Source organism: Cydia pomonella, chromosome 8 (genome assembly GCF_033807575.1).
Source record: "Cydia pomonella isolate Wapato2018A chromosome 8, ilCydPomo1, whole genome shotgun sequence".
Taxonomy (NCBI): domain Eukaryota; kingdom Metazoa; phylum Arthropoda; class Insecta; order Lepidoptera; family Tortricidae; genus Cydia; species Cydia pomonella.
Genome location: NC_084710.1, coordinates 6,067,143 through 6,093,064, shown reverse-complemented (window position 1 = coordinate 6,093,064; position 25,922 = coordinate 6,067,143). Strand labels below are relative to the sequence as shown.

Below are 25,922 nucleotides of genomic sequence, written 5' to 3'. Positions count from 1 at the left end.
TTTTCTAGTTGCACTGAGGTAAACACTAAAAATGTAGATGTAACTTTGGATTTATATTCTATCGAGAAAATTTTAAGCCTTTTTGTTTCGACTAGTATCATACCTCTTATCATATAGTCAAGATACATATATCCGAAAATCACGTCTGTTTGTTTCCGGGGCTAGCCCCTGCCACGCTTCAAAGATCCCGTTATTTTTCGATGCAGGGCCTTAAACCTACGAAGCTAGCGGTATCGGTGAAAATGTCCCGTATTATACTAAATTTATATTACTTATGCATGTATACTGTTAGCTGGAAGTTCATCATTGTTTATAGGGAGCTATATTTATAATCTATATCAATTATCATTTTACAAGCAATAAAAATATATAGGTAGTGCGTTTATTGTATTTTCTGTACAATTTTATTGTTCTGTATTTTTTTTGTATAATACAAAGATAAAAAAGGAAGAGTATCACAATTTCCAACCTGTATACATTTTAATTCATACACAATCATATTTACATGATTCAGTTTATAAATGCTAGTACCACGTGATAACAGTGACAGTTTAAAACGGACCAATAATCAGGAAAATAAAAATAAACCATTCGTGCTAGCACTGCCAGGCTTCAAAGGTAGGCATACTGCTATAAGTGCTGAGAAGATACCCCAGGATGTGGACGGGGCAGTAACACCACGCCGCCGGCCATGCCTGTTTCAGCGGCCTTCTGCTCGCACATGCTACGCGAGGCACGCTCCTACCTCACGCGCTCTATCGAGCCTACATTCAATGCTCGCTCAGTACGCAGATGCCGACATGTTTGCCAATAGTTTAGCGTACCTATGCAATACTGATAGACACTTTCTGAGTTTGAATTATTGTAATTAATTGGCTGAATTTGTAAATTTTATCTTCCTTGACATTTTATATATTCTAAATATTGTATTTAATTGACTGACTATGTAAATTTTATTTTTCATGACATTTTATCTGTTTGTATGTTTTTATTTTTTATTTTCCTGACATCTATTTTTCTAGCGAGTAAGCGAATTGGTGTAGTACTGTAAGCTTGCACTGTGTTAAATAAGTAAATATATATATAAAAAAAAACTATTTTTCTCCTCATTGCCACTGACACGAGTGGCTGCTCAAACCATACATAATAATTAATTATTGCTAGTTCGTCGCTCTAGTCTCACATAAGCAGAATATACATGAAAACTATTTAATCACTCAGATATCATTCATTCCTGCAACCCTTCGTTTCCCGGCCTCTATAGTAATGTAAATCTCAATCCATCACATCTGTGTTGTTCACCAAAAACATCGTTTGTCGCACTACAGGTTTATTCAATATTTCCTCTAGGTACATCCTTATCCAACAAAAAACGGATGGTGTTATTTCTATACAGACATTTCATACGAAAAACGTATCGCAGGCGAATGTAAGATTATTGTACTTTCTCACATATTTTTACATATAATGATTTGCAGTAAGAGATTTCACTGTACATAAATAAATTTAAAACTACACCATTATCACTGATCATGTGGACCCAGTCCTCTGCTGGTAGAACCTCTGGAACCTTTCAATTACTCTTAGAAGAACGTTGGGTTCGCAGGGGTTCCCTTGGGAACCTGCCTCTGGGCAGCCTTGCGTTGTGAAGCAATCGAATGTTATCTCAGGCCTGTGACAACAACTGAGCACAGCGGCATCGCAGTTAGTTGGGAGTTGGTTTGTAGAAACCTCTTTAGGCGCGTTTTGAGGCGGCCTTCTCGTAGTTGATGGGCGAAAAGTAGTCGGCGGAGCTCCAGGAGGAATACTATTCAAAGTACCGTCTCCTTGAACGGTTCCATGGTCAACTGGAGGAGGCCTCCTAGTTACTGTGTTGTTCGGTCGAATAACGTCAAAATTAATCGGCCTTCTATTATCCTGTCCATCGTCGTTGTCTTCGTCGTCGTTAATGACATATCCCCAGTTCTGTCGCGTGTCCTCCATTTCAGGGAAGCGGTTGTTTATGCTATCTGGCTGGCTCCCGTTCTGATTGTTTGTCGGCTGTGGTTGCTGGTTGCAGTTGCAGGGTTGAGGTAAATAAATAACTGGTAGATAAATAGGGAATGACGGTGGGAAAGAAGGCGGGAAGGCTGGTTGTCTAGCTACGGATGCGATGTCTTGCAGCCGCCTGTATACGTGTGACAGCGGATCGTCTACTAAACCATAGACGCCGGTGCTTAGTGATTCGTCTCTTTTCACAAAAGTAGGATATGCAGGGTTGATTACTGGTGGAATGCCAAATCCTCCAAAATCGTACCAGCGCTTTTGTCGCTGGCCCGTGGTATCTGTACTTTCAAGGGTGCTTTCTTCTAAAGGGGTTGGTGTTGCATCAACACTCACTGTTTCGACTTTAGCGATGTCTTCAAGCTTGCTGACGTCACTCGGTGCAGCGTTGACGTAGACTTGGATCGCTATCGCGGCAAGCAACAAGTGTTGTAGTCTTGCCATCTGCAATTACAAAAAAGTCTCCTTAAGTTTCATTTACTTATATCAAAAGAGAATCGCGGTGTATATTTGAATCCTGTATATTTGAATATAATGACTTGTGACAAATCTAGCCAAATTTAACCGAAATTGGATTTTTTTTTATATCTAGGACCTTAATTCTTGTTATAATGGGTTCTCGATTCGTTAAGTAAAACTAAATAATCCCGCTATTGCATATTGAATCGACAAAGGTAATAGGTAATACAGTTTCCATGTGAGAAAACTCTATGTATTAATAGAAATTTCCCAACGCTCTGGCTTGTAAGAAAGCAGCCGGGCCGGGCATAGAGTTACCAAAACTTTCTAAGAAAATATCGGATTTTAACATTAAAATGCTGACATTTCATTTTCTACTAACATAACCTGTGACTTTGCATATATAGTCCTGGCGGTTCAACCCGGAAATCAGTAAAATGCTGCAAATGGTGTTAAAAGTATGAAAATCGGTACGATTGATCTTTAGTCCATTTAAATCAATTTGACCCGAAGCACCAAAAAAACAATTGAGGAGTTATGACGTCATCTGTTTTGTTCGGGATTTTTTTTCGTTCAGAAACCTATCGTGTGTGGTATTCAATGAAAGGGCATGTTAAGCCGGTTCAAAAAATATATCACATCATTACATTTCAGTCACTTGTATTAAATTAAAATTAAAATAATTTTCAAAACATACCAAGTTTGAGCTCCTCCAGATACAATACCGTTGAATTATTTTTTGTAAAATATACCTCAAATAATACCTAATATCCTCATATCTAACCCCAACAAAGGAATTTCGAAAATATTTAGATTTAGCTCTTTTTTTTTCATTATTCTTAATTGTGATCCATATATCAATTACTATCAGTATAAATATTTGTAGGATTAATAATATTTTCAACACCTACACTCGTTGAGAGACCCCGAGACAGGCCGAGAACGAGTGTGTAAATACATGCTGCTCTCTTCTCGCCTCCCCGTTACTCGTCTCGTCTCGCACTTCTCCAATTGGATTCGAGCGGTGCCGAAACTCATTGAGAGCGGCTCTCTACTGGGGGCCTACCGCGAAAATCGAAGTTCGTCAATTGCGGGCATTTTTCTCTGTCACTCTAATGACGTCTTAGAGAGAGTAAAAGAGAAAAATCCCCGCAATGGGCGAATTTCGGTTTTCGCGGTAGGCCTCATGATTTTTTTCTACTGACGGAAATGGCTTGATAGACTATATTTCTTTGAGCAGCATAGGCAACCTCATTGACTGTAAGGCCCATTCGCACGAGAGTACGAGAGCTTAAAAAGCGTCGCGTTAAAACTCGACGTAGCCGCTTTTTTACCATTTCTAATATTTGTGTTCATTGTACGCTTAAAAATCACTTGTAAGTCGTACTCCCTGCCTTTTGAACGTGTAGTAATAAAAACACTTCATTTTTTAGTAGTTTATTTCACAAAAAATAATTCAACGGTATTGTACAGTCAGCTGCAAAAATATGTATCGAGATAATCGTCTCATAAATATGGTGCTACGCTCTTATTACACTGGAATAAGATGCTATGGGACATATTTTTGAGTAAGATGTGTACACCCATATTTTTACACTTGACTGTATCTGGATAGGAGCTCAAACTTGGTATGTATTGAAAATTATTTTAATTTTAATTTAATACAAGTGACTGAAATGTAATGATGTGATATATTCTTGGAACCGGCTTAGAATGCCCTTTCATAACACCACAAACGATAAATTCTGAACAAAAAAAATTTTTTCACCATACAAAAAAAAAGATGACGTCATAACTCCTCAATTTTTTTTTTTTGGTGCTTCGGGTCAAATTGATTATTGATAGTACACAATAGACCGAAAATGTTATTGTTATAAAATACTTTTAATAATATTCTAAATTTGTCCTTTCCTTAATATGCTAAAGTGTTCAGTACTTTTTCACTCGATTAAAACCGTCCGACCTTATGCTTAAGTAAAAAAAAACATGTTTCTACCGTATTCCTGGAAAATATACAAAATTCCAGACTTGTCAGAAAAAGTCTGGTTACCCTTGGCGGCTTTAGACTACTTCGTATTTCTCTGCGATTAAGAATTATAGGGAACTGCTATTTTCTCCTCATTCCTTTGCTAAGTAAAATCTTTCAACGATATTTTATTCACGTTTTAGGTCACTGAACACAATTATTAAATACTTTAGACTCAACACGAATTATTGGGCATTGAGTAGAAATGATGCTAGCTGTCTGGTAAGTTAATTGAGTTATTATCATATTAATATATTAAATGAGATGCTTTACTTCATTTTAGGGTCACATCGAATTAATGCGTCATTATGTAAAACCCTTCGGCAAAGCAATTTATTCTTACATGTGAAGGGTAATGCAAATAGAGAAGACGCAATACCGCATACGAGACACGTGTTTGGTGTGGCGTAATGAATGGCAGAGACAACTGATGATATGAACATTCATCTAATTTTTAGATAAGGCATTATTCTTAGGTGAGTAAGATATTGCAAATTTCGCGTTTCCTATTCGGTAAATTTGGCAAATGGGTGAACCTTCTTTTTTATTTTGTCCAAGGCCTTCACCACGCGGCCGCGCTTGATCACGCGAGAAAGCACTGGCTGGACGTCGTGGTAGCGGACGTGGAAGATAACAATGAGGATGCCGAAGACCGGGCAAATTGGAGAAGATTGAGTAAGAAAACGGACCCTGGCGCTGGGCCGGGAAAACGCTAGGTTGAAGTAGCTATTTCTAAGCAGCCAAGTGCTGTCAAGGGCAGTCAAGGAGTTAATAGTAGACCAGTTCAAAGCATCTTACAAAAAAATATAGAGCTGAGACTTAGCTAATGTGATGTCAAAGTCGATGCCCGTTTACAACCCAACTTTTTATATAAACTACCAATATGTACTCATTATTTGTCTTTGCAAACAGCAAGCATGTCCTATTTTATAATGTTAATTAAATACCGCGTTGATACTAAAACTTTTTTCACTTTCCGAAATTTCTGGATAACTTCTTCTTGATAAGTAACCAGATATAATATTCAACTGCTATCCGTCATACGTACACGGTCCTTTCTGAATTGCGATTCTTCATCATAATAATTTAGAATTTTAGAGTATTTAAACAAAGTAACACAGTAGGTATATATCAGGCAAGTACTACTCGTCCAATAAAACGTTTTAGAATGGTAACACTTCTAAGACTTTGGCACTTAACAGTCGCATTCTTATTTGCTTCTTCCCATTCGCTGTTTTTAAACTCCAACAACGACCATCGAACCGTTCTCGTTCGCCTATTGCTCCGTACCATCGTCTTCATCGTTAACTGATAATTCGTATACCCTATTGCATTGGCATAAAGTTCACCGATGGGCAGTTAAGAGCGTTGCTGTTAGTACAAAACGTTCGGGTCGAAGTTTCTTCTCATTGTCTACAAGACAATTGAGCATCGTTCCCATTGCGCGTTGAAGCGTTTCTTAAAGATGATGGTCCTTTGAAAACACGGCCAGTCTATTTATCATTTTAGTTTTACTAGCTGTCGCTTAAAAAGAAAATATAATATTTGGGTGTGGGATAACCAAATTGTTTGTGTACACGGTTGCCTATTCAAATTATAATGCATAATGATGCAATAATCTTTCAGCATTAGCATCAGACTTTTAAACCAATGATATTGAATGCTCTTTGCTAATAGTAGGTATGTACCTATGTACGTACATTAAGTGGACCTTAATGTAAAAACGATTACCGACTGACTGCCAAAGATTTTATAAATATGTGTCTTAACTTCATAAACCCTTGGCCAACGGAAACTTTAACAAACATGAAAAATTTAACAAATAATGATTTCGTATAATTTTGTAACGTAAGCTACGTTTGGTCTTATCAGAATGACAATGGACAACATTTTCATTTTGATGAAACTTAGTTATTTTTTAATGTGATTAGGTCCCAAACTCAACCTTTGTGAAGCCACCGTAGCGAAAATTATGACTCATAAGGTTCTACACAAATATGACTGTCGTATCCACGCATGGAACTCAATGAGTCATTTTTTCACGGTATGAAAGTGGACACAAAAAGCATTACATGCTCATTACAGTGATTGGGCACGTACGTATTGTTCAGGAAAATCGTGACCACATTTTTGTGACAATGCTTTGACAATAACCAAGAGGACATATAGGTATACCTGGCAGGTACCATATTCAAAGAAATACTAAGAATTAACATATATAGAGTTACACGAATTTGCCGCCAAAACGCCGGCTCCATGGAATCGAAGTTAGGCTCTTATTTTAAAACAACATGCTTAAATTACATGAAACGGCTAAGCCACATATTTTGACTAAGGTGTAGAGTTTGTGAAAATAGGGCTTGTATAACTTTTTGACAGCTTATGGTGTCGTCTTGACTACATTTTACATGATAATGTTTTTGGTGGTCTATTTATCATAAAACGTAATGACTCCCCAAAGACTCCCTTAAATTTTACTTAATTCTACCCGCGACTTCGTCTGCGTTGGATGATGATGAATATGATGATTGTTAAAAAATAGAATATGGCCTTTTTAGGGTTCCGTACCAAAACGGGACCCTAATACTGAGACTCCGCTGTCCGTCCGTCCGTCCGTCTGTCACCAGGCTGTATCTCATGAACCGTGATAGTTAGCTAGTTGAAATTTCTACAGATTATGTATTTCTGTTGCCGCTATAACAACAAATACTAAAAACAGAATAAAATAAATATTTCTTCTCAATCTCAAGGTTATCATCCAATCACCGAAGTTAAGCAACGTTGGGCGGGGTGAGTACTTGGATCCCCCCGCGGGTTGCCCACCTTGTCGTGGTGGAGGGGCTTAGTAGCCGTGGCTTGGTCACCCACGGTGAAGCGAAGAGGCAACCAGGGCCGGCCTGTTTGAGGTGCGGGCTGGCCCGAGGAGGACGCTCCAAGTGGGCTTGGTGAGCCCGCTTGTGACGCGCTGGAGGTGGACCGTCGAGGAAGAGGAGTGTCGGTATTGCGGTGAGCCGTTCTCCCTATCCTCGACGGCCGAGGTGGGATCGCAGGGGAAGAGGCGTGATGGTATCACGATGCGCCACTCTCCCTATCCCCTGCGACCTTGGCGGGGCCGTTCCGCAGTAGCGGCGTTGGTGGGGCTGCAGAGGAAGAGGAGTGTCGGTATTACGGTGTGCCGTTCTCCCTGTCCTCTGCAGCCGAGTTGTGGTTTGCGGCAGAACCATGGACCTCATCTGCCGCCGGGCGCTGGGAGTTTTCTGGCGCCCGTGGCCTCCTTGTGGCGGGCTCGGGGGGGTCCGCTACACTGCAGGACGGAGGCCGAGGAGGAAGGCGCGTCGAACCATCTGGCGCGCCTAGCGTGAAGGGCCTTCGGGCATTTGCGAGGGAGCCGCTCGCGGGCGGCTGCCGCCGGTGGGGTCGCGGATGAGTGCGCAAGCGTTCCCGTAACCCCACCAATAAGGCGGCGAGGTGACATATGGGGGGTTTTTAGTGGGTATACCGTCGGCCTCATTAGCCTGGACGGGAGTCCCACATAACCACTCGGGTCGCCCCCCGCACCCGGGTGGTATGCGGAATGCATTTTCCCCCCTAGGAAAAAAAAAAAAAAAAAAAAAAAAAAAAAGGGTGAGTACTTGGATGGGTCACCGTTTTTATAGATAATGGTACCGAACCCTTCCTGTGCGAGTCTGACTCGCACTTGGCCGGTTTTTTTAATGATGTCAAAACCGAATTAAAACAAATAGGTATATGATTGTACATTCTAGTGGTGATCTACGAGACAACTATTGATAACTTTCGAGATTGACTGGATGCCAATCAGGAAAGTTATCAATAGTTCTCTCAGACTTCCGCCGACTACGTGGTTTGAAGCTCCAAGTGGATATGGTTAATTCAAAACCACATACATACTACCTCCTAGTCAATAGCAGGAGTGCCTTTGCAGTCACGTGTATGGTTCTTACGCGATTTTAAACGGGGTTTCTGTTTCTCGGTCAATTACTATTGCTAATGACTGTAAAATAAATGATGACTGACTTCCATTAATACTATTTGTTCTAATAACTAATCATACATAAATTAAAGAAAAAATGTGCTTCATATCATATCACGTGTCTTCTAGTAGCACCACCAAAATTGCGTAAAGTTGTCAACGGTAGCGCGCAAGCCATAGTGGTGGCAAATTATCATGGGTATTGACAAAGAGAATTTGAAATCGATTGAGGTCGATTGTCAAAGAAAACTTTGTAGCCACAGTAAATTTACTGCCATCTTTCGACACATGATTAAAACTTTTAGAACACCATTTGACTTTGATCCTTATTCTTTCAATGATATGTGTTAAATTTGTTAAATATCAAAAAGTGGCGCCATCTAACAGACTTGATTAAAAATAAGATTTGCATAAGTACACTCAAGGCCAAAAGTATGAAAACAACGTTGTTTTCTTTAATATCTCATGTTTCTATCTTATATTTATCTAAAACTAACCTAAAACTTAACCCCAAAATATTTTTTGTCAAAAATATTTAAAAAAAAAGGAAAAAGTGACATAATTATACCCTTTTAATTGTTTTACAAAATGTTGACCCTGGCATCTATTATAACCAGAATTTTAGACTTTTTTTCTATCGTAATATAAGCTTGTTTCCATACTTTTGGCCTTACGTGTATCACAGAGAAATAAGTAAGCATAGAGTGCTCACTCCATACATATCAGTTTTGGTACCAAAACGCTTATTACATTCGTAGTCGACATCTAGCATCAAATAGCGGAATTATTAGTACCGCTACTTACTTAAATAATAAGCGTTTTGGTACCAAAACTGATGGAGTGAGCACTCTATGCTTACTTATTTTATTTCTCTATGAGTGTATATAGGTATTATTCATTATTTTCTGCACTGAATGTAGACAGTGACAATTAGTAAGTAAGTGACTAATCAAACTTCGCCCACTGCAGTGCCCGGAGCGGTGTCAATGACTTGTGATTAAAATCATTACCATATTGTGGTTGCGATCAGATCAATATCGAGGCCGGTCAACTTTTGCGTCTACTTGCGTTTGCTGTTTCACTGACTTCTTCTTCCTACTTAGGAATTTATTATTGCATTGCAATATGCCTATATATATTTATAAAATTTATAAATTAATATGCTTTTGCAAAAAATTCATTCTTGTTACAAGCGTTTATCGCTGACTGTACTTTTTTTTCCAGAGACAACTAATACTCATTGAGCCAATTTTAAAAACCCAAATACAATAAAATTAGGTTGCGTTGTTTTATCACAGAGTTCCTATGGCCACCTCCTGTCTCCAGCTCGATGGCACCATAATATTGTATTGTCACCTGACTTAAACATGTATGCAAATTTTCAGTTTCATCGGAAACCGGGAAGTGGATCAAATTTATCATGCAAGATTTGACCCGTACAAACATACATAGTTACATACATAGGTACATTGCAAGTAAAAAATAAAAGCTTGTAATACTATGGCTCTATCTATAGTGAGGCTCAGTTTAAATTTCAGCATGTATCTTACCGATGCGACATCCCAAATGGGTCAAACCGTTGGGGAAAACTGGCGCCTTTCCCGGCACTTCATGGAAGTTAACTAATAACTATTTAAGAAAATTAAGCCTTAAAGTTCTTTCATTTATGATGTCCACAGGAAAGACCTATCACCTCAACTTATAGTTACTAGGTATGGCCAGCCCACATCCTAACCACATTTTAATATTTCTTACTAGAACAATAAATAAACCTACGTTTACACATTTGTAGTACACGCTGTATAGGCGAGAACGATGTATCTAGATATACAACTCATACCTAGACCTAATTAACTCGGCAACCGGTACTACAGCTAGCCGTCGCTAGTTCTAACGGCTTTGGTGAGATGGGGGTAAGTGGGAAGTGGGATTAATTTCTCATTAACAAAATACATGTTGTATAACGTTCGTTTTTAGGGTAGCTAACTACAACGTACTAGGGTTTCGAAGAGAAGCAAGAATTGATACACTGAGTTGTTATAAACATAGACAGTCGTATATTTATTCAAGTTGAAAAAAGTTTAACACCTAACGGATTTTATTTACGACGAACAAACGTAGACGCGTTGTAGGATATTTGCCAGTCATAACAGAGCCATCTACCGGGATATTGGGTAAACCAACACCACTCGTTTACAAAACCAAACATTTTGTAAAAGAGAACTAAATTGAATCCTCATAGAGAGACTCAACTAAATCTTTCGGGAACTACTTACGCTAATCGATTTGAATTGGGAATAACTTAAAAAAATACGACCTAACCAATGTGATTTTTAAATATTTACTTACCATGAAAACAAAACAAATAAGATAGATATTTTTAGTATTTTTACTATGGATCGGAACTTAGGGAGAAAAAAGTTAAGAACACTTGCCCAATAAGTGGGTCATCTCATCTACAACTGAGCTAATCTGCCAGAAACAGTGTATCTTCTCATTTCTCAATACTTGTTACAGGAATATAATTGTCAGTTTCGTATTACGCGAGTCAATTGTTACTAAAATACACGACCACAATGGATATTACATACTTGATTGCAGTTTTTGTGTGGTTAGTTAATTGTATAGAGGTAGAGGTATTATACGTTTTTTTATAATCATGTACTTATGTAGGTTACTTAATTACGAAATCTTCATTTTATCAGTCATAATTCAAACGTCTTTTATTTTTATTCACTGAAAAGGGCTAATATTATATTCTTAAGAAACACAAATGGGTGGAAAAACAATTAAAAACTTAAATTAAAAACTTATCTTTTACATATTCTTAGGCTAGATTGTTTATAAAATGAATATAAAAGTAAAATACAAAAACAATACAAAATAACATATAAACATATTATAAAAAAGCAAATCTAGGGTGTGGGGCAGGGCCCAAGCTGCCGGTGGTCAGGCCGCAGAGAGAGGAACCGACGAACTATCCGCGCCGTGTCCAAGACAGTCGCCTTCTGCGTCTGACCCTTGATCCAACCACCTAGCGAGAGTCTCTCAAGGTGTTGGTCGAGAGTCTTCGCTATGAGACCGTTCGCTGGAACGATTATCGGGACATGATCGTAAAAATATTTATTATTAAGTATTTTATTTTATACCATCTGTAGAACTGTTCTTACTTGACATTTCTAAATCTATTGACTTATTGATTTGTAGTTTTGCATGTAAACTTTAAACCTACAATAATATCGTGACAACGAAATTGTATTAGGATTTGAAGGTACAGTCACGAAAAAGATCGTGCGCAAGACGATCTTGACATATACGATAGAAGCACTAGGCATCAACGTAATTGCTTACAATTATGAACTTTAGAATGAACTAGGTAAAATAAACCACAAAATCTTCAGAACTTAAGGGGCTGGAAACCCCCAATGACCATGAACGTTAACTATACATTTAACATGCCGCGCAAAATTTTTGTAATAAAGAACTGACGTACATTTCTAACGATTCATTCAAGAAAAATCAGAAGGCCTAGCCTACCTCGTAAATCATTATTTCGTTATCTACTTCTCTTTTCTCGAATATGCAAGAACGACAAAAAAAGATAAATTTCGCAGTAGGCCATAGTAACAATAATTTCTCGGAGGAACCATGAGAACATTACTTATATTGTAGTATAGGAGCTTCAAGGAATTCAAAGCAATAAAAACCGTATTATTATAATATTTTATTACCTAGCAATTACTGTACATAAAGTGTTAAACGAGCGTACTCGCTTATATTGTTATTCGTGTCAGCCAATTAATTTTAGAACCTAAGGCTCCCAAGAATTGATATTTTCCCAGGGTGCCGTGCCAACGTGCCAATCGTTTACGTAGCCGTCTCTCTCTCTATCATTCTTCATATATATTCATATTAATGCGACTAAGACAATTGCGTTTCGTTCGCTAATACGGAGCGATTGGCACGTTGGCTAGGCACCCAGAACTAGAGGCGTGAGGCGTATTCTGATTGTTGACCGAGCGTTAGCGAAAGTTTCCCTTTCAGCTTGATTCTCAACCGAATCTCGTGAAATTTTGCGAGCAGGTTTGATGATTAAATACGTCTTTTTTATATTTGTCTTTTTTTTAAAATGACGGAACCATTGTAAGCTATTCTCGCGAGGTTTACAGCTCACAGAGCCACTAGTAATACAAGATTACAATCAGATTACGCCCCCTGGTCTCCTTAATGCTTTTATCGTGACGGTTTCCGGCGAGTAGGATTCTGATTACGTAAATAAAAAATAAGGTTTTGGCAAAATTTTCATTTTTGGTAAGTTTTTATCGCGGATTGTACTTTTCTTTGCACAGGCAACTAATTCATTGAGACAATTTTAACAACCCCAGACACGATTATTTTGCGTTGTTTTATCACGGAGTCATCATCAGACAGCTCCCATACATACACACATACATTACATACTAACGGCCCGATTCTATGAATGAAATACGATAACGATAAGTTCTGGTTTAGATAAGTTCTCATTTAGATATCGTTTGTATGTCGTATAATTGACAGAAGCAGCTCGACAAAGTGACCATTGTCACTTTGACGTTAGAAATATCGTAGATAGATCTTATTATTGGGATCACAGCGGAATCGACATAAACGTCAATTTTGAAATGTCGTTTAGTTATGGATCGTTTAAAGATCTTTCCATGATCTTATACGTGTCTTAATCATTCTTCGAATCGGCCCGTAACAAGCTGAATCATTTTAGGTGAAAAATTATTTCATATCCGATTTAACTAAGTATCATTTTCTAAGCCTTAACAAATTACTCATTTAGACACTTAAACCTTCCTCAAGAATCTGTCTATTGATAATAAGTGAAAACCGCATAAAAATCTACATAAACAAACAGATATGGTGTAGTGATAAAGCTAATCATATTTCGCCAATTTATTCGTTTTTTCTTTGTCTAAAATGTTTCAAAATTTTGTCGTTGTTATTTATTAAGTAGGTACCTACTTAAGTATGTCATAATACTGTTCTCGCGCATAAGACGAGGACTATGCCTAGCAGTGCGACGTATAGGTATAGGCTGAATTCTAAAATTTCACTTGGACTACTTAAGCCAAAACTTCACGTAAGCCACCACTAACTCCGTTTTCCTAAGCTGCAGGAAATTTCAAAACGCTTTAACTATTCGGCGTTAGTCAAGATTCAAGCAACCTCGGACAAGTTACGTGGGATGGATAAGTTGCGATCAAGCTATGCGTCATACTACATGATTTTAAACTTTACGTTATTATTCTTACGGTTTCTTTTTCTGTGTTTATTGGCACAATTGGTGCTTAATCGTCAGCAGCAACTATAAACAAGGGGGTTATTTCAAGCGCAGGTTAGGCAAATGCTTCGGCTAACCAGTATAAGCACGCTCTTTAACTATGTAGTCATTAATTTCAAAGTCACATTATAGCTCATCTTACAGTTAATTCAACGGCACTCGTAAGTGATAAAAATGCGAAGATTTCCGATCTTGGATTACATTATCGGACATATTACGATGCTGGATTAGAATATTTCGTACGCGTTCTTGACCTGTTATCACAAATATTGACGGAGCTGGCCAGACTGCTGTTGCCACATCTGATGCGCTTATTTTGCCACAACATGGAAACTCGCAACTGTTACCACACTTATAAAATCTATGCTAATGGTTTTATTAAAATTTACGTTTCGATTGATAACAGACATTTAATAAAGTGTCCACGAACGGTGTTCGAACGTAGATCCCAAACGACTTGTGATTTCTGAATAAGGCGTAGAGGTAAATACTGGATATTTTCTTTTCGGCTCTAGGTACCCTGCTTATAGGTATTATAGCAATGGTAAAAACAATATCTTAGTAAATACACATATATTCATTTCAGAGCTACTTACTTAAATATAAATAAAATACTTTTAAAGTGTGACTACTTAAGTATTACCTATTGCTGATTCGTAATCTTCTGTGGCCTATTTATTATTTAGAATGTTGAAGTGAAATATTGTTCCGAAATTTTCCTTGTATAACATTCACTTGTTCATTGTAATTAACCTGTATCCGAAATTTCGAATCTTGTCTGGGTTTATGGTTAAAAAAGTGAAAGTGAATCTGTTGAAGAATTTGGAGAAAGATATCATCTACCTGCTGTTTTTACTGCATACAAGGAAGTTTTGTGTACACCTACTGTAATTTTATGTATTTAGAAAGTAATATGTTGACATCATGAGTGGTAAGGTCTAAAGTTACTTTGTGGTTAATTATGTTTATAGTTAGCTTAGAATACTTCGTTATTGTGAATAAAAATTGAGATTCGGCCAGCATGTATATAAAAGTAAACAGATTTTAATAGACCTTTACTTGTACATACACATACATTTATGTAGGTATACATATTTGTTTCAAGTTTTGAAACATTTGAACCACTTTCCGATGTCTCATTGAGTTGAAATTTGGCGTAAGTACTTCCGTAAATCTGATGACAATGCAATATAATGTGCTAACATCGCCGTCCCGACTTGCTCAACTAACGCTGGGATACGCGCACCTTTGCGCCGTCTTTGCAATTCATACAATAAAATGTTCACGGCCGCAGACATTATCAATACAAGTAGAGCAAGTTTCAAAAAACAAATCCTTGAAATGCTAGCTGAGACAACTTAGTATCTTCGTACAATTTGTATCATTGCCATCTAGTCGCTAGAGCGCGTTAAGTTTAGCATAGTTTACTGTAGCATTACCTTACCTATATTATATATAGTTCTTAGTGAGAGCGTTTTTAGGAGGTAGGTGCACGTCTATTGCAATGTATAACTTATCACTTATACTATTATTGTACTTGCTTCTGTTGTTTCTCCAATAAAATAAAATAAAAGTAAAAATAAAATAACATGTAGCTGATCTGATGACGCAGTCAGAAGGTAACCAAAGGAACTTATTGATGGAAATTACAGTCACAAGTTTCAGCTCATTCATTCACAAAAAGTCTCGAGGAATAATTGAAAGACGTGCAAAAGAGAAAGAGTACAATATTCGGATTCAAGCTGGAATTTGACTTTTACAATACCAAAAGCTCCATGGGTCCCAGGCCGTTAACGGCAACTTATTACCGTCCATACACTCGTTGAGCTCTGGCAACCTTACTCACCGGCAAGAACACAACACTATGAGTAGGGTATAGTATTATTTGCCTGCGGTTTTCTGTAAGGTACGACGGAGGTACGTCCCAAGTTGGGCTCTGCTGTAGATCTGGAATGACATCCGCTGTGCTCTGCCCTACCACACAAAGCGAGATGACATTCATAATGCCCATACCTCTCTTTTGGACGTAGTTTAAGAACGTACCCGGGTCCTGAAGTATTAGACCACACTTGAAGTCGCGCTAGATGTATGGAGTTGCGCGCGAGAACGCAACTCATGATAGCAGGTCAGCCGGCCTAGCGAAGGTGACAATCGAAATGCTTTGTGTATCTCCATCACTCTTCCATATTAGTGCGACAGTGACAAAGCATTTCTTTCGCAATGGAGCGTCAACGATTGGCACGTTGGCTACGCTGCGTAGCCTATGCACCCTGGGGGCCTACCGCGAAAACCGAAATTCGCAAATTGTGGGGATGTTTCTCTTTTACTCTCACTAAAAACGAATTAGAGTGACAGAGAAACATGCCCGCAATTGACGAACTTCGATCTTCGCGGTTATAGCCCTGGTATAGTTAGGTGATCTAAGAACTAAGGGTTTCTTTAGTCTGGCCAGGAGTTTTGTCTACCGTTGGCACGTACAAATGTAAATTTTCTGAAGTCTTTTCTGAGTCTGAGTTCCTTTTTCTGAGACAAATGATAAAAAATTGCTCAGAAAAAGAATGAACGCATTAAAACACTGAAAAATAAATTCTGTCACACGAAATAAAATATATTTTATGGGACAGCCCATGGTTCGTTATCGATGTTTCGAATAGTTTCTACATTTTACAAAAACTTATGGCGTTATTAATTTCGTCATTAGCGTAATTTTTATATGTCCCTAATCCCTATCCTTATTAGAAAGATAAAAAATGTCACAGTGGTTTGCTTTTGCTAAGTTTTATGAATAACTAAGGGGGTTATTTTCTTATTTTATTAATTGCTCGCCTTTTCGTTCAAATACACTAGGGAAATATTATTTATCTAGCAAGATGATAAAGCTGCTTAAGTACTTATTTTAAAGTTTTTACCATAATTTTATGATAATGTTAAAGCATTTCTTGGAGGCACTATTAAGTTTGTGTAAATGTTTTTAGCTTGAAATTTTAGGTAACATGATATTTGATTACCGTTCAACAAGTTTTGATATGTTAAACTATCTGGAAATGTTTGGGTACCTTTTAAATCTGCTAAATTGCATCTGGCGTTATCGGGACCTAATTTGAAATCAAATAAAATAATGATTAGGTACTTAGTTACATTATCATATGTAAATTCCTGTTGTATTGACCTCATTGTACGATATTACGTTATCTAAGGGCGTTATTAGGTCTAAAACTAGAGTAAGACACGATATGGGACAACTCTAAGATACGATATGGGTCGGATATGTCAATGTCAAATGTGACGTTTTTGTTTGATGAAATGTCATTTTTGACACTAATATATCCGATCCATGTCGTATCTAGACCTAATATTTGACATATCTTAAAGATCGAATCAGGGCGTCATTCTAACAATGCCTATACGTTATTTTTGTTTTCATACTACTACTAAGATATTACAGATAATACGAGACGATAATAAATACGAGAATTTAATAGCTGGCCTTGCTTCAGATAGCGGAAACATTAGTGAATCTAAATTCATTTGCATATTTCGTAAACCATTACAAGATTAATTACTTTACGCACTTGCAATTAAAGGTTTAAAATCTTCCGCATATGCATTTACTATACTTTAGGGTACAATTTAATGTAGGTAAATGTTAGTTTTTGTATGGCTATTCTGTCATATTTCAAAACAACTCCGTGATCAACTGTCAGTTTCGTTACACAATTAGCCTGCTCCTCGTGATCTTGGCATTTGGTATAAAATTGTTTGTACAATAGGTCAAAGGCATAATCGCGTTTATCATGCAAACATTAACCAAATGTGAGTAAAACTAGCGTTCTGAGGATTCCATAACTGCACAAAATCTTTTGTAACATTATAGCTTTTATGGACCGATTTATAAGTGATTATTATATTAACAAATGTTTTTATAGTAATACAGTATTGTTTTCTATCTATGCCGAGTCTGATTTATGTTATACCCATGTTATACATTCTTGAGACGCATAAACAAAAAATTAAGGAATTACGTTCGTAGGTTTTTGATATGTTGAACACAATTTTTGTATTTTTTTTATTTGCATACCTGTGAAAAATTAACCCCCTAGCTATTACAGTTTATCATGATAATCTTTTTCTGCAGCCTTCACAAACGTTTATCTACAGATTCTTTCGAATAAGGTCAGAAGCTGACGTTATCAGCTAGCAAGAGCATGTCGATTATAGGTCCTCAATTTTTATTTCAAGTAACATAGTGTAATTTTAGTTTTTTTGCACATGCAACAGTATGGTGAGGCACTTGTGTTTGTGTTCTATTTTATATTATTACCTATTTTCATTTATAAATAAATAAATAAATATTATAGGACATTATTACACCCGGCCGACCGGTTTGGCCTAGTGGGTAGTGACAAATATCCATGCTCGTCACACGAACAAATGCCCTTACCAGGATTTGAACCCGGGACCATCAGCTTCGTAGGCAGGGTCACTACCCACTAGTCCAAACCGGTCGTCATTTATTTGTTAACAGGAGTTTTCAGAAAATAATGCACCCAATTAGCGTGAGTTGTTAAGAAAAGTTAATCAATGTCAGTTTTGTGACGATAATTAAGCATTAAATTTCAATAAAAACTTGGTTTTGGTGTTCATTTCATAAGATATAAGCGATATTACAGTGTAAAAAAGGCAAAAAGTTTCCCATTCCCATAAAGATTTCATGCTTAAATGTCGTCACAAAACTGACAGTGATCAACTTTTCTTAACTACTCACGCTAATTAGGAACAATATTTTCTGAAAACTCCCTAAAATGGAGTCTGGATGATATGAAATATAAACCTATCCTATCGAAATTCATACACGGTATCAAGCAAGGTAACATACCTATGACAAAAGCAATTAACTTTGTATTTATTTAAAAGAATAACCCTAAACGTAATATACTGCCAAACATTTATAAGTACAGTCGAGGAAATTGATTCTTTAGCAGGTTGTGGTTCACTTTACACTGGAAAGCTCATAGCATAAGTATGTACAACCAAATTTACTTTAACCGCAAATTGCTAAAGAATCAATTTCCTCGACCGTACACACCGAGTTTTTAAATTACCATGTTTTTTTCTTAAAATTCTATCGGTTAAACCAGTTTAATTAATATCATAAAAAACTTGTTTTATGTTTCTAGTTTTATCAATAAGTAACGCAAAAATAACAGCACGAATTGTATTTGAATAAAATTTAAATGGGACTTCTTTTTTAGTCACATCTCCATCTAGACATCCGTAACATATGATACCTATGCATTGATCTTCCTGATCACTTAAGTACTCATTAACTCTTCTTGTGTAAACGTGACCTAATCATGAACTCTATGATTTTCCTAAACTGTACAATCCAACTTACCGTGCTGACTATTTTGACTATTCCATAAAACTTCAAACGTATCACTTTCACTCGTACACTGTAAATGTGTCGTAAATGTTTACGTTTGTCATCACCACATGGATTTGCTGTTTACGGAAGCAACACAACGGTCGGCGCACGGCGAGATTGGCAACTGGCGGCGCGCGCGCCTCTGACCAGCTTTTAGAGGCGACTCGTCTGCTTTGCACCACCACTGCCATCCAGCATGCGGACCGTTACCTTGCCAACCAGTTCCTTTATGCATCTGAACCGTCTAATGCTGGGTTTACATGAGCTTAGTGACTAACGTTTGGTAAAAGTCACTTTCACTTTGATTATTGTATTGTAATGTGTTTCCCTTATCAACAATCCAAAACGCGATGCAAAACGTTCATAGGCTGTAATATCCCCTTAGCAAGGCTGGCTGTAGGTTTGTTTGTTTTACGTGCGCGTGGTAAAACAAGCTGTGTTATAGACATAGAGCTAGAAGTACTAACGGCATTAAAAACAACTGCTAAACTGACCCTTGGGCTCCGTAGACCAGAAAATTTTGCCCCCTTATTCATAAACATAAAGTTGACAAGCCGCTAATAAAATTAATCGTTTGTCCCTTTCCGACGTATTGGTAGGATGATTGGTACAAACGATTATTAGCGGCTTGTTAACTTTAGTAGACGTTTATGAATAAGGGGGATAGTATTTTAGTCGTAGTTGGCCCTATATATTATAGTGACGTCATGACTGACCATTGTGATGTCTATGTGTGTAATTGTTTCTCATCGAATTATTAAACTGACAATATATTCTATTGTTTGCTTCGGCAAAACGATCGTGAAAACGGTAAAGGCTCCGTTACAGTTCACTGACAGCTTTATGTTTATGGACGCCCAAATTGCAGGTCTCCTTTCCATTCAAGTCAAAGTACTCGTAAGTTTTAAAAGGCTTTTTAGGTTAAAACTGTACTTAGCTAACGTAGAGAGATCTAACATTAGAGGTACTATGACGAATAACGGATACCTGCTTTTACTAATATCTTTGTGGCAAAAGAAACTTAGTCTAATGGTACAAAGGGCCTGGTGACAAAAGAACGAGCACAACGGAGCCTCCTTGCGTCTGAAGCCAGTTTTGTCTCGCTTTCACGCAGTACTTTCTTTAAAGAAAGATGTAGTTCGACTGTTTTAAAAGGAATGGGGGGCGGTGGTTGACCTCACGCATTCGCATTCCTTATGGCGTGTGGTGACATATTTTTGCGCATTATGGTTGAACAAGAAAATATGTGCGAATGGATATTCTATAAACGTGCCATATGTGAAAGCGCCTAGTGTGAATAATGTGGCGTGAAATACAAGAAAATATTGCCGCAATTATGATAAGGCGCAGATATTTGTTAAGTGCTTTTTACTTAAGTCTTTAACCTGTTTCCACAGCAGCGATAATTTTAATATTTAGTGAAATTAAACATTCTGCGAATTTAAGTTCACTAAAGTCAATAGAAATGAAAAATTTAAAGTCGGCCAAGAGTATGTGGGGCATGCTCAGAGTATCGTAGTTACCAGTCCGTCAAAATAGACTTTTTGCAAAAACTCAAAAACGGCTGAACTGATCAGGTTCGCTATAGTTTTCCTTGAAAATTTAATCTTTATAGTCATGTAATCCACGGCAATTTCCAATTCCAATTTTTAATGTTTATGTTTTCCAATGTTTAAAGATCTTTCCAAGATCTTAAACGTGTCTTAATCATTTTTCAAATCGGGCCGATACTCCAAAAAATTTAATCAGGATTCGGCGACTACTGAAAAAATTACACTGGAGCCATTGTAGTCGATAAATTACTTTAAGGTATAGAAACTTTATTCTAGAAGTGAAAATTTAGCATAATACTTGTATTTTACAGGTACATATAAATAAATCGATCAATTAAATCACGAATATCCTTTTATTTTGTCAAAGTTTGTATTGACTAATATAAATGCGGCAAAGTCGTCAGATAATAAATAAGTTTCCAACCACTTTTGTTTCGTTGTTGGCCATCACAGGACGGCGAAACTCGCCTCGCCTGCGGTTGACAAACTTTGCAGACTATCTACTCGGTCTAAGCTTGAGACACCTACTGAAGCGACAGACATTCAATTCCAAAAGGACTTTTTTGCCTCAACTTAAATTCAATCTTAAATTTAAGCAAAGCAAAGTTCACAGTGAGAGATCGAAACACAAATAAACGTTGTCGTAAGGATGCTTCGTGGACGCTTCTCAAATGCCATGAGTCTTGACGAAAATAGTATTCGTTACAGTTCAGGTGATTGTATGTACTCCTAACTCTCAAAAAGGGCGCTCTTTACTTTAGGAGGATTGACTATGAAATTAAACAACCAGTCACAAATAAAGCCAATATATTCAAAATAATCTCAAACCCTTATATACAATCCCTATAAACATTTCGATAGCGTGATGTAGAAATCGCCGCTCCCGGTACAGCGCCATCTCACGGGATATTTGGTAACAGTTTATATATTAAAGAACTTTACAAAAGTATGGACAGTGATCATTTACTTTAACTAGTAAACAAGTACTTCCTTCTGACGTTTACAATGTAATGTTACGTTAAACAGATCCCGTTTAATACATCTAAAATAATTCAGGGAAATTGACAGAAAATTAATCAGAGATAAAGCCATTGATTTTGACGACCTGCACACATTTGATTGGAAGCCAAATGTATACTTTACTTTCTGCGCTGGTGGCTTAGCGCTAAGAGCACGCGACTTGCAATCCGGAGGTCGCGGGTTCCAACCCCTGCTTGTACCAATGGGTTTTTCGGAACTTATGTATGATACGAATTATCATTTGATATTTACTAGACACTTTTCGGTGAAAGAAAACAACGCAAGGAAACTGGACTAATCTCAATAAGACCTAAGGTCAGATGGCAGTCGTTTTCCTAAAAACTAGTGCCTACCCCAATTCATGGGATTAGTTGCCAAGCAGATCCCAAGCTCTCATGAGCCGTGGCAAAATGCCGAGACAACGCGATGAAGATGATGATGATCATTGAGAAAGAATACGTACGTAAACACGTACGTACTTACTCTTTACCCCAATTGCACTAGCTAGGTAATTAATAATATCACCAGTTATTTTAGCCCATATTTTAAACTGTAGAAAATTTACGTTTTGCGTATTCGAACGATATTTTGATATCCACCTGAATATGTTGAGACAACAATACATCGTTAAGATTATCAAATGTTGAAAGACAATAACGTAACTAGAATTATCTACATTCCTTTACATAGACGGCTCTTAACACCTGTTTAAGGGGAATGTTTGTGGATGCATTTCAATACATTGTAGCTTAAAATGTAGACAAAAATATGGATACCTGGTGTCTTAAATAAATATTTGAATTCATTTGAAAATTATTTTAATTAAAGTATTGTTTTTCTCCGTCATGTAATCATTTGTTTTGTTGTGTTAATTACAAACTCATTCGGTTACTTCATTGGTCATGACATTTCTATTTTCAAGCGCTATAATGATAAATGCATTAGGTATTCACACACAAAGTTGGTCTTAAGCAATTTTTCATTCATTCATATAAAAAGCAAAAACATTTTAAACGTCGCCTAGTCATAAAGTCATAATCATTAGGATTTATACAACTTGAAACCGGCGGCTTTTTATGTCATACGTCACGAGTTTAGAGGACCCAGTTGTTGTTTAGGTTTGTTTGAGAATAATACGATAAACATTAAGTATTTATTGACCTCTCGTGTGCTGTCATATTTTTGTTTTCAAATATGTAATAGTTTCCTCGTATGCGGATCCGGATAGGGCTTAATTATAGTAAGTAACAAATGATAATAATTGAGAGACTCTCGCTAGGTGGTTGGATCAAGGGTCAGATGCAGAAGGCGGTGATCTTAGACACGGCGCGGATAATCCGGCGGTTCCTATCCCTGCGGCCCTGACCACCGGCAGCTTGGGCTCTGCCCCGCTGCTAGCGGCACTAAGTTAGGTTTTTATAATGTGTTTATATGTATTTTGTATTATTTGTAAGTGTTTTTATATTTTACTTTTATATTCATATTATAAATAACCTAATCTAAGATTTTAAATGAATAAAGGAACATATTATAATAATATAGTAAATAATAATAATTCATAGTAAATAACGTCAACAAATTTTAAGTTCAAGTACAGCCAAATTTGTGATGCCTGACCACCCAAACAAAGCAACATAGTATTTAACTATGAATGTATTATAGAATAATGCACTCGTATTATGCGGTTGACCTCTCCCGTTGCGAAAATCTCATAGCCTTGTCATTGTCATTTACCCTATTAATAATTTTTTATATACTTCAATGATAAAGTCACGTTGGAGTTTTGCAAATCACGAATTATTGTTGTTTTTTTTTCTTTCAGGTAAGTACTGCTATATGTCGGTGGTAGATAAATAAAGGTAATGCAATAAATAAAATTAAAAGTAGGTACCCATTTCTTAATCGTGTTCTGTGTTGTCATCTGATGAATTTAACTTGTGTGACTATAGTATATGTATGTGTGTATGGTAGGTATGTGTATGATATATCATGAAGCAACAAGTTAAAGGTAGACGTCCACAGACCGCATCGCACGCATCGGGCGCATCGCACGCATCGGGCGCATCGCACGCAACGGATTTAAATATTCTTTCGGCCCGATTAGAAGAATGAGATACGATAACGATAAGTTCTGGTTTAGATACGTTATCATTTAGATATCGTTTGTATGTCGTATAATTGACAGAAGCAGCTCGATTCGGGCAAACAATGTCACTTTGACGTTAGAAATATCGTAGATAGATCTTATTGGGATCACAGCGGAATCGAAATAAACGTCAATATTGACATATCGTTTAGTTATCGATCTTTTAAAGATCTTTCCAAGATGTTAAACGTGTCTTAATCATTTTTCGAATCGGGCCGTTTGTATAGAAACACAACTACGTCCACTGATCCGCACGCATCGGACTCATCGCACGCAACAGATTTTGGAAATAATTGTCAGTCCTACGAAATTACACCTTTGATCGTCCCTGGAGTTAAGGGTTTTTCACTTTCACAATACTCATTACAAGAGTTATTACTCTAAGGCTGTCCATAATGAGATTTCTTTTAATAAGCCTCCCTTTTTCATTCGGCGCTAAAACATAAGCAAAATATAATCCCAATCTAGTTTTAGACAATTTTCTTTATTAGGTTTGTTTGAAAATTAGGTTGAAGTAAAAAAAAAAGAAAGTCGCGTAAATTCGGAAATGTGACAAACTCACAAATATACGATTTAAATATAAGGTCAGTTACCGCGTGTCGAATAAAGTTGCAGAATATTAAATATTGTTACTTTATAAAAAGCTGAAAGAAGGTGGAATATTTTTCCCTTTCACCGCATTTCACGGGCCATGCTCATTGGAAATGGAAAATTGCGACAGCGTATCTTGAATTTAATATCACAATACAATTTTTGATTAATATTTATTAATACGAACTATTTAGGATTGTTTGGCACGACTTTATTTTTAAGAGAATAGGCTAGTGCGTTAAGGTCATTTGAACACATCACCTCAGCTATTTCTGCTGATTGTACAAATACTTAAGACACACTTGATGGCGAGGTTTTACTTTATATATAGATAGGTCCTCGAAGAACACATGTGTTAACGTGTAACCGAATAATGTACCTCAACTCGACTTGCTCATTTATAAATAAATATAATAAAACAATTTAACACAAATCGGTCTAGTTCCCTAATTAATTATGTTATAGCGGGTCACTCACGTATTTTACGTTTTTCACGTTTTTTTAAATACTTGAGTGACCCGTACTAAGATATTTAATATGTTAGCTCAATAATATAAACGCCTACGTAGAAAATAGCCATAACTCGGGAAAAATATTGCTCATCACAAAAATAGTGTCCTTGCCGAGATTCTAACTCTAACCCGGGACCTACATATTCTTGGTGATACGAGTGTCATAATGCTCACAAACTTGGAGGGCTAATATGGGAGTATCGTATGAAAAGTAATTAAAAATTAGACAAATTATCTTTCGTGTAAGTTACGTCTACCCAGCTCATACAAGTAGTGTACAAGCATTAAGTACTATTACAATGACGTCATTCCAGCCAAGAAAATCTAGCTCCAGGAGTTCAACGACCCGCCAGATTTGCGTGACGTCATGACCTATCTCAGAACATGAATATTTCATACGTAATTACGTATGTGCGATTTCGGCTAGATAACCTTGAGTGTATTCGGTCATGATTTTTGGAACTTATTCAAAATTCGTTTTTAGCTGGGAAACATTCTATGATCAACACCTTTATTACGATGCAAATAAAGTTTACAAATGGTCAAATAACGGTGTCGATTGTATGAAACCTTATGTATGCTTGCTAAAATTGCTATATTAGTCACATATTATTAACGATTAGTAAGTAACCTCCTCTCCCTGGTTTCCCCAAAGATTTCCACCACGACCGGCCGTACGCTGCTTTATCTAACGATTCTCTTTCTCCTTGACCACGATGTCAGTCCGTTCTTTTGGTTTCGGGGTAGAAATGTCGATCCGATATCGCAAAGCAATCTCGGTCGCCCGGTCGCCTCTCAGTAGCCAACATTTACCTAGTACCTACTGC

General features: G+C 37.1%; 2 protein-coding genes across 2 annotated transcripts in view; one reads left to right on the top strand and one right to left on the bottom strand.

Moving 5' to 3' along the window:
• Positions 1-25,922, top strand: part of LOC133520441 (uncharacterized) — a 267,551-nt gene that overhangs the window by 92,230 nt on the left and 149,399 nt on the right. The window lies entirely within an intron of this gene.
• On the bottom strand, positions 325-19,465 carry LOC133520440 (uncharacterized). Its single transcript, XM_061854853.1, has 2 exons — positions 19,244-19,465; positions 325-2,487 (listed from the first exon to the last, which is right to left on the bottom strand). Exon 2 carries the CDS (start codon positions 2,485-2,487, stop codon positions 1,531-1,533), a length of 957 nt encoding a protein of 318 aa, XP_061710837.1. The 5' UTR covers positions 19,244-19,465; the 3' UTR covers positions 325-1,530.

What these genes read in the sequence shown, in the direction of transcription:
- LOC133520440 (XM_061854853.1), bottom strand. Translation starts at nt 2,487, where the DNA reads ATGGCAAGACTACAACACTTGTTGCTTGCCGCGATAGCGATCCAAGTC.